Here is a 10,643-nt window from a genome sequence, read left to right as displayed (position 1 = left end):
AAGTCCAATCAAAATGCCAAAATGACGATATAATCTTACTAGCTAAACCCAAAATGCCAGTGATGGATGCCAAAAAAGATGCTGGCATTTTCTTCATGTCAAGTGGGACAGAGAGGTGAAAAAATTATGCTTCCGAGTGTCTGAGAGATGCACCTGAATGAACAAACTGCGACATTCTGCTTTAACTACAAAGTTACAGTTGCTCAGACTGGAAACATGGTCAGGTAGGTTTTGCCATCTCCATGTGAATCTCCTTAAAACATTGTAAAATAAGCATGCAGGGGGATTGTATGAAATAATGCTTCTTCAACTAATAATCAACATAGTCAGTCACACATCTGGAACCAATCAAATTTTAACTTGTATTACGCCCAGAAATGTACAGCTCTTAGAAAAACTTAAACACAATTTGTTCTAAGAACATCTCTTTAGTCTATAAATATCTCCCCACTCATCTTCCGAAAGTTGTAAATAAAAATTATCGCAAGTACAAAAAAAAAAAATGATTATACAATGGAATACCAATACATGAGGTCTTTACAAGTTGTATAGTCGAATAATAAAAGATATACACTAACCTGAATTTTTGTAGTCCAATAACAACAATAAATGCATACTAACCTGAATTTTCATCAGTGGCGGGTTTCATACATCCGCAAAACCTATCTCTCTTTCGCCTGCGGTTACTGCTTCTCCGATCACCGTAAAGGTAATCTCTCAGTAGAATTCTCTTTCTTCTATCTGGAGCTGATGAGGTTCCTTTTGTTCCATGTTCGTCGTCAAGTTTCATTAAAACAAATTGCATTCTCTGCACTTCCAACTCTAACCTCCCTATCTTTTCATACACTCGTTGTGCTTCTACAGAAACTTTTCGTCTGCGAACATTTCCACTCTCTTCGGACTCTAAGACAGTCCTACCATCACGGGTCACAGGAAAAGTTTCCACTAGATTTTTTCTTAATTTGCTGTTGATATCAAGCAACTGTGTGATTGCTTCACCAACTTCTTGTAGTTGTCCTTCCACCATATCGTATTCAAAATTATCCGCCCTTCTGACTTTCGGGGTTTGCTCAACTGTCTTTTTCAAGTCCTGCACGGTTACTTGAAGGTTGCTTAACTTCAGACTGTCCGATGTTAGTCTTTCCAAGACTTTTTGCTTGTTCCCTTCTTCGTGTGCACTTGAAACTCTTTTGAAGACTTCTACCTTGTCAACAACCATATCCTTGTCTTCCTGTGTGAAATTTGAAGAGTTGGATCCCTGATGACGATTGCTTTTGCCGATTTCACGTGTTGGAGATGCCCCCTTCCTGCTTCTGCTGACCGTCATATTAATGCTTCGATCCTTCTCAACACCATCCCATATCTCCATCATTTGTTCATCAACTCGAGAACTTCTTCTTCTGCTCAATGTATATGGATTCTGTGCGCGATCATAAGATGAAGACGATGCAGCTTGATCAAGTGGAATGTCTTTCACTATTGTACCATCGGATATTTCAAGCTCAGCTTTTCTTGTATTGATCTTTCTGAGATCATCCCTGTGTCCCACTTCATTAGGTTCCACAGCAACAGCTTTTCCCGTTTTAACTTCTCGAAGCCGGAACGAATTACTTCTAGATTTTGGTTTTTCTTTCTCTCTTATGCCAGTATCTAATATAATGTCAGCATTCATGCTACCCTGTTGCATGAGCCTCTTCATTTCTATCAGTGCCTTTTCAACAGCTTTTACCCTGGTTTGCAAATTGAGCAAGTCAGGCACTCCATCTGACATTGGGAGACTATGATCACCACTCGGTTCTTGAGAGCATTTATCATGCCGAAGCTTCTCAGTATCCTGTAAAGGCATTAACAAAAATTATTAACAGCTTCAATGACAATAACCTTTCATCTTATTTTTTTTACAATGACAATAAATAACACACTTGCTGATTGTCATTTGCCTAGTTGTTATCATGATACATAACTTCTGGGTAAATTATTGCAAGCCAACTTGTCATAAAATGATATCATCAAATTAAGGGAACATACCATTAACAGAAAAGGGGGAAAAAGAAGTTACCTTGGTTTCCTGATTATTTGCTGTAGGAGATCTTATATGTGAGAACACAAGCTCTTCAAGGGATTTTATACTTTCAACCAGAGGACCCATATCCTGTGCATATTTTGTCATCTGTGACTTCATATCTTTATTTTCACCTTCCAAAGCACAAAAACTTCCTTTCAGCTGTACAATTTCTGCATTGCGTTCCATGTTGCTTGCTTCCATAGAATTGAACTCCAACTCATTCTGATTACTCACTGTATTGAGCTCATTTACCAACTTCTCAACTGCGACTTTGAGATTTATGTTTTCAGCTTCCAGTGCAGAAAGACTTCCTTTAAGCTGTACAATTTCGGCACTACGTTCCATGTTGCTTGCTTCCATAGAATTGAACTCCAACTCATTCTGATTACTCACCGTGTTGAGCTCATTTACCAACTTCTCAACCGCGACTTTGAGATTTATGTTTTCAGCTTCAACCAATTTTATCCCTTCCTGCATCATTCTAACTTCCTCATCAAGAACACCATTAATCCCATGCAGAGAATCCAAACCTTCACTAAGCCTTTTGAGTTCCGCAACTTTTTCAGTACCAAAGCTCTTGAGTACCAAACAGAGGTTGCTCAGAACAATGGTTTCCTCGAGTAGTGAACCGTTTTCCTCTTCTAGCATACATTTGTCCTCCTTGAAGTTTGAGAAGTCCTTCCTCAAAGATCTGTTTTCTTCAAGTAACTTGGAGTTTGCATTTTGGAAACCTAAATTTGAATCTTGCAAATCACATGTCACTTGTTGAAGAACAGCAATAAGAACCAATTTCTCAAACAATAACTGTTGCTTGTCATCCTGTAATTTCGATAAATCACTATCCATCTCTTCAAATTTCTTCATGACATGCTGAGCAAACCTTTCATGCTCCTTAGTTTTATCTGCGCACTCATAATCATCATCATCTTTGAATAGCTTCAACACTTGCTGGATCCCCATTTTCAGGTTGCCAACTTTGTTTGACAACGAGTAGACACTTAACTGTTGATCAAGATTTTTCTGTTCCAGTTCCACAATAAGTTTCTCGGATGACTTGGATGCTTCAAGGTGTTTTTGGCATTCAATCCACAGAGAGTGATTTTTCTCTTCGATATCTCGGATACTTCTCTGCCAGATGAAGATTTCGAACTGAGCTTTCATAGCTTTATCCTGTTCTTCTTCAAATTCCTTTGTTATCACCCGGTGTTTTTCATGAAGTATGCGGATATGGTCCTCCAGACTACCTAGAAGAATCTCATTTTTCTGAGCAGAACTTGCGTGCTCCTTTTTTTCTTCATCCAACGAACCACGTAGTTCGGTTACTTCATGAAGTGCTGATTCTTTCTCCTTCTCCAGATATGAATGCTTTTCTCTCAATTCTACGCAAATTTTCTCGAGACCTTCCAGCCTTTCGCGCATGCTCTCTAACTTGATAACAAGTGTGTCCCTTTCAGTAACAAGACCAAATTTCTCATTCTTGATAGAGTGAAATGATTCTTCCAAACTCTTTGATTCAGTTCTAAACCCTTCAAGCTCAGCATTAGCATCAGAGAGAGAATTTTCAAGGAAACTGTTTTTCTCAGCAAGTCTTGCTAGGTTCTCAGTAGCAATCTCAAGTTGAGAAACAAGGACGGTCTTCTCAGCAACAAGATTAGACTTTTCTTGATGAAGAGATCTGCAGGTTTCTTCCATTGAGATTAGTTTCCCCTTCAACTCTTCTAGCTCCACATTCAAATCTGACAGAGAATTTTCTAGAAGGACATTTTTTTCCAGCAGTTTCTCCATTTGCTCCAATTTAGCCAAAAGAGATGCATTGTCTTCTTTTTCCTCAAGATACATCTCTTTCATCTTAGAGTTCTCCTCCAGTAAGCTCGTCACAGACAACCCAAGGGAATCTGGTTTGAAGCCAACATACTCTACTTGTTCGATGACACTGTGGTATTGCCCATTCAATTCATTTATTTCTTCTTTTAGAGAGTAAATCTCTTGTTGAAGAGCATTCCTTTCATCCAAGCGGAGCTCAATCTCTTCTTTAAGTTTTTTTTCTGCTTCCTTCATGAGAAAAATTTCATCTTGTAAATTCTTAATCAACATGGTACAGGACAAGTTCTTCTCATTAAGGTTTTTGTTTCTGTCTGTAAGTTGCTGAACTTCATCTTCCAAGTCTTGGTTCTGGATCTTCATGTCATTCATCATCTCATATGCATTTTCGAGCTCTGATTCTAGAGCCTCCTGTTCTTCTTGAGATTTAGCATGTAAACTTTCTATATTGATGAGAGCATCTTCAGCCTCCATGGTGCGAATGTGCTCTTCCTGTACGCGGACCCGAAGATTCGCCAATTCCTCATCTCTCTCTACAAGCTCATGTGTGATTAGCATCCCCATCTTCTGCATCAAGGTGTCAGCTTCCATTTGAAGAGACTGATATGCCTTTTCTAGCAAATGATGTTGTTCTTCAGCAGAGTGAAATTTTTCGACCCCTGTTGTTACTTCATTATTGAGCCTTGTAGCTTCCGCCTCAGCGCGAGAGATCTTGATTTCGAGATCTGATATGGTGTTCAGACATTGCTGATACTGAAGAGTAGCTGCTTCTTTTGCTTCGTTTAACTTACTGATCATTTGCTTAAGAGATTGAACTTCAGCTTCCGCTTTGTCCCCTCTCTCATTATGTCTTCTGGCTTCATCCTCAGCATGAAGGAGTTTCGTCTCAAGATCTGATATCTTCTCCAAACATTGTTTATATTGTAGAAGAGCAGATTCATTCTCACCCTCTAATATGGTGAGGTCTTGCTTTAGGGTTTGAACTTCTGTTTCTGCTTTACTTGCTCGCTCATTGAGTACTGCAGACTCTTTTTGAGATTGAGAAAGTCTGTTCTCCAGATCAGATATACTCTCTAAGCATTGTAAATAATTTGTCACACTAGCTTCGACCTTGGACAAAGAATGCTTTAAAGTTTCAACTTCATTTTCTGCTTTAATTGCCCGGTCACTCAGTTCTCTTGATTCTTCTTGTGCGTGAGAAACTTTTCTTTCCATACTGGATAATTTCTCTGAACTCTGTTGGTACTTAAGAAGGCTGGCCTCCTTTTCAGATTCTAACCTCGCGATCATTTGCTTTAAATTTTGGACTTTATCATCAACTGTACCAGCTACTTCCTCCTCGCTCTTGATATTCTGTCCAGAAACACCACTCTCTTCGACCTTGCGTTCTGTAAGCACCTTCGGAACATTATTTTCCTCGTGAGCATTTTGGTCCTTTCCCACGGCCTCTCCAAACAGATCACTTACTTGTCGAAATCCTTTTTTGTTTCCTATGCCACCAGAACGGGATTGCATTGGAGACAGACCTGATTCTTCCTTGTGAAACCCACCAGGGTCAAAAAAAGCACGTATCGAGTGTGGCATATCAGGAGCTTCAGCCGCAGGGGAGCCTGAGGGTGGCGACTCATCATCAAAGGGGATTTGATTTGGAAAAGCTTCTGACATTGTCTTATGAGCCTGGCGAAGTGCCCCTGTTGCATGATCATATCTTTCCGCCAAAGCCCTATATGCTCGATAAGATTCTTCAACCAGTTTCATTAACTCGGGTCGTTGCCTGTAATACATCTCTGCCCTTCTTGCAAAAGAATCTGCATCTGCTTCTATAATTTTGATCATCACTTTTACTTTTGCATCCATATCTGTTTCAAGTGTGTAATACCATACTTTTAGTTATATGCACAAGAAAAACTGAATAATATGTCCAGGATTACATCTATGACAAAAATTGAATAACATTAGAGAAATTTTGTGTTTAGTCATTTCCGTGGATCTTATAACAGAAAATGCATGACTAGCGTTATTACAGCCTATATCTTTCACTAGTCACCATTTAGCTACAACGTAGTGAAAGAAACTGATAAAGGTGGTCTGGGTTTGGCTTCAAACTTCATTGCAGAGGTTATTGCCATCATCAAAGCACTTGAATGGGCTGCGGATCAGAGACTATAAGGGTGATAACGCAATGAGATTCAACTGCAGAGATAAAGGGCTTCCATTTCTACCTCGGATTATGTAATATGGTCCAGAATTAGGAAGGATATTCTAGCAATCCATTTCAGGAACAGTTATAGAGAGATTAATTTCTCTGCTGACACTTTGTACAGACTTGAATGGACAGGTGAAGTTTACTTCAGATTTTGTTAACAAAATTCATTGATTCAGCAAAAAGGAAGAAACTGATAATTGATAGGATGAAATTGACACATCAATTCGCGAAAGCCAATCGATAACTCTGTCTGTATGACGAATCAATAACTGTGGTTTGAGAATCTAGAATATCTGCTGCACATAGCACATCATACTGATCTATTCACAGCCCAAAATTGCAGAATAATTCTGAAATGAAGATAAAGCAATAAAAATAGAACACGTTACCTGTAAGATTTTCTTGAAGCCATTTTGAATTTTTTGGACTTATATGACTATCCCACCAAAATGCATACTTGCGACTTGAATCAGTGTGTTTTAAAGTCGCCATACTTGCACATAAACACTAATAATGTCTCTTCTTCACTTAATCTAATTTCTCGAAAAACCCGGTATAGAATCCAAACAGAAGTTCCAAAATTCACCTCAATTTAGTCCTTACTCCTTGTACCTACACATAAAAATCAATACAACTGTAATAGAAAGGAATAAAACTCATAATCAGATATAATCAATGATCCAAAGAGATCAAATTCCACCAAGATATATCAAATTTTACTTTATAGTCAACAAAACCCACATAGCAAAACCAATCAAAAACCATCAATTACAAAAAAATTTTGCTAGAACACATGAATACCCAGACATTAAAAACCTCAAACAACCCAGGATTTTTGGAGAAAATTGTCAAAATTTTAATAACAAATAACGGATCATTACTTACCTAGTATAAAATGAAAATTTGATCATCAGCAGCTGTGATTATAATTCTCAGTTCTTCCTCTCTGTTTCTGAAAATTCATTCTGATCAACTTATTTTAACTTTTTAATATGAAGTGTAAGACCTGGGACAAGACCAGAACAGGTCTGGCACAGAGAAGAAGAAGAATGAAAAGAAAAAAAAAAGAAATAATCTAAGTATGTGTTTTCTGGGTAGAGAATAAAGGAAAGAAGCTTTGAAACGGTGGTAACAAAAGTAAAAGTGCCATAATTGCATAAAAAAACTCCGTGTGTGACTGTGAAGAAGTAAATTTAATTAGGGACTTCTTAATTCTGTAATAATAGTACTTTAATTCCGAATCTTTCATTAAAAAAAAGAAAAAGAAAAGGGACATGTCCTCCAGGATTTTGCTGTCTATCTATCTATCGTCAGTTGTGACTACATGTTATGTTAGGTTGGAAATTTGGACTTTGGTAATCCGGAAATGATTAAATTGTCCCTACAGAATTATGAGAACCAGTTTTCCATAATCACAGGTTGGATCATTTTAGCTTTGCATAATGAAGGACATTTTTGTACTTAGACCTGTATAGTATACGACGTACTGGTATTTTTGTGCAATTATCCGAGTTATTAGGCTAATAAGAACGAGATCGCTTTTGGGGAAATATATTCTCAAGTCCAATTAGCTCATAGCCCCACCTTTTAAAGGTGGGCGGGCGGGAGTTGGACGGTGACCACCGTCGTCTGATTGTAGAAACTTCGACAGCGACGAAATGAATGCCACCTACATCATAATTCCCACTTTTTCTAAACTCTTTTGTTTCTTTGCTGCACCACAATACCACCTGGGCTTACCCCAAGTACCATCTACTGTAAAAAAAAAAGAACAATAATTTTACGGCTAATTTAAGGTAGGTGATAAACACTCACCTTTTACTCTCGCTATTTTTTATTTTTATCTTTTTTACGTAAATAAACAGGTATCAAACCCGAAAGATACCTGACAAAATAGTCGAATTATAGAGGACTGACTGCAAATCATTCTCATACAAGACCAAGTAATGAATCTCTAAAAGCAGAATTTTACTAAATCATTAGTCGTAACCGTAATAGTAATGCCCGTTTATATACGAGAGAGTTTGGATCGGTGAAGCATGATTCACAATCTAAGAATTCTTTATAATATTATTTTGGAGAACACAACCAGAAGATGGATGAACTGAAATTGTTCCTGCCGGAAAACAATTAACTCGCTGGATAATATGTCGGAACTCATATACCTGCCTCATCACCAAACTTGAAGATGATGTCGATCAGATTGTGACCCAAACTTAATAAACCCATTATAGAGAAGATCACAAAATCTATATGAGATAATAACATAGCAAACCAGGTAAACTTAAAATGGAACATGATAGTCGAAGAAGTTACTGCTGTTGCGGTTTAATCGTAGATCAGCGCTGAAAGTGTATGTCTTGATCTCTTTTCATCATATTATAGACCATATTTACACTAACAACAAAAGCTCTCAACAAATAAATCAAAAATAAAGCACATAATAAACCCTGGACAAGGCATTAAAAAAAAACTAATGCGTCAAGAACATATTATACAATATAAACGGAAACTACAGCTAGTAACTGAAAACAAGGGATGCTAGAGATCAATAGAGAAGCATGGCTGCTCAGATCTGCTCCAAAATAGCCGATCTGAATAGGAGACGGCAAGGGAAAGGGGAATTTTCATCGAGAGAAAAGAAGAGAGAATAGTCATTATAGCTCTTCTACTTTTGGCTCTTGTTATCACTTAATACCATTATAGCTACCACCGATAATTGCTACCTTTTCCATCAAAACTACCACCTCCACCACCTTCAATTTACTACATGCGACATTAGGTTTTGGTTTTTATTGTTAATAAAATTTTAATTTAATAGATAAAACTAATCGCAATTTTAATTCTAAAAATAAAATTAGGTTGTAAGTTTATTTATTTTTATCGATTAGGTTTAATCTGAAAACGTGGGGTACCAAAATACACCACCAAATTTTTCTTAGGTAACATGTATGGACTATACTCGAATACAATTCCAAGAGTTCAACTTAATGAATCTCAATTAGGAATTATATAAAGAGCTTATATCTCTTTCTCCCACAATCAGAATGTAAGCAGAGACAAGTCTGAACCTGATTACACCGTGAGAGTACTTGGACGATTCCAAAGATCAATATCCAAGAATCAATCAAGTCGTATCCAACAATTGCGATGGACTTATCTACTTGAATTGATTTCAACGTACAAGATGTGATGTTTCAATTATAAAGATAAACAATATAATGCGAAAAAGAAATAACATATACACCAGAAGTTTTGTTAACGAGGAAACTGCAAATGCAGAAAAACCCGAGAACTAGTCTAGATTGAACACCAAATTGTATTAATTAAGCTGCTATAGACTCTAGCTTACTATCAGAACTTCAGACTGGAATGTATTTGAGACCGAGTTAAACCGTCACATCAATTCAGTTATAGTCGTGCTCCTTATGCCTCTTGAATCCCAGCAGGACTCCGCACAGTTGATTTCCTTAGCTGACGTCCTTTACAGCGTAAGAGTTGCTTCAACTTAATTGAAGACTTTAAACTAATATGCCTCCCAAAGATAAGCCTATATGTGATTTCCGTTTTGATCAAAGATCAAGGTGAGGTAGAAAATCGGTTGCAATAGATAAAGTCTAGCAAACCTCAAAATCTGGTCTTATGACTCCCGAAGAGAATAATAGATTATTACTCAACTCACAAGTATAAACTTGTGGAATCATAAAGTATGAGACGAAGAAACTTTGTGATTTATATCTACTACCTTGTTTGTTGGAGTAAGATCAAAAATAAAAACAAGATCAGGATACACGAATTATCAAGATAACGATAGTTGGACCTGGCTTCATGAATCCCTAAGTGAAGTCTTTTTAGTCGTTAAACCATAGAAGGGTTTTAATGAGAGGATGATTCTAGTTTTTACAACTAGAACACACAAGAATAGTTTCGGGGATTCAAAGATCCCAGTTGTTTGATGTTCTCCTTATATAGAGTTTCAAGATCAAGGTTGCTTTAGATTTAAGCTAAGGTACCTTTGGAATCAAGCAATCAATAATCACCGTTAGATGAAAACCTTGACTTGAGATTAACATAACAGAGTATATAATCTGGTTAGGATGAACCATAACCGAACCGTGTACAAATATTTGTTCATGAAAGACAATTAAACGATAAGCTTAACCATTTTCATATAACACTTTAAGACTTTAATCTTGTGTCACAGATGTGATTAATCATGTCTAGATGGTGTTTATAGATAGTTGTTCAAATGCCGACTATCTCATATAAATAATTCTGATACTTCTGAAAATATTGGACAAGGTAAGTACATGGTACGTGTATTGTACCTCTACGTCAATGTTTTTATCTTGGTATGTATACCGGGTATGTACGTATAAACTTAAGACAAAAACGAGTTCAGGAACTCACAGATCTTTTATGGTTTGCATACTGGATATGCGAACCTTATCGGTTTTGAAACCAACGGATCTTTTCTGGTTTGCATATTGGGTATGCGTACTTTCCTGGTTCACGAGTCCACATACTTTTTATGGTATGTATATCGGGTAT

At 37.1% G+C, this 10,643-nt stretch overlaps 1 protein-coding gene across 1 annotated transcript; it reads right to left on the bottom strand.

Annotated features, from left to right (window-relative positions):
- Nucleotides 1-339: 339 nt before the first annotated feature.
- On the bottom strand, nt 340-7,304 carry LOC113283259 (protein NETWORKED 1D-like). The gene is made up of 4 exons (XM_026532460.1): nt 6,978-7,304; nt 6,482-6,704; nt 2,060-5,745; nt 340-1,834 (listed from the first exon to the last, which is right to left on the bottom strand). The coding sequence occupies exons 2-4, from the start codon at nt 6,582-6,584 to the stop codon at nt 617-619; spliced, it is 5,007 nt and encodes a 1,668-aa protein (XP_026388245.1). The 5' UTR covers nt 6,585-6,704; nt 6,978-7,304; the 3' UTR covers nt 340-616.
- Nucleotides 7,305-10,643: the final 3,339 nt, after the last annotated feature.

Source organism: Papaver somniferum, chromosome 5 (genome assembly GCF_003573695.1).
Source record: "Papaver somniferum cultivar HN1 chromosome 5, ASM357369v1, whole genome shotgun sequence".
Taxonomy (NCBI): Eukaryota; Viridiplantae; Streptophyta; class Magnoliopsida; order Ranunculales; family Papaveraceae; genus Papaver; species Papaver somniferum.
This window is presented reverse-complemented; position numbering and strand designations above follow the sequence as displayed.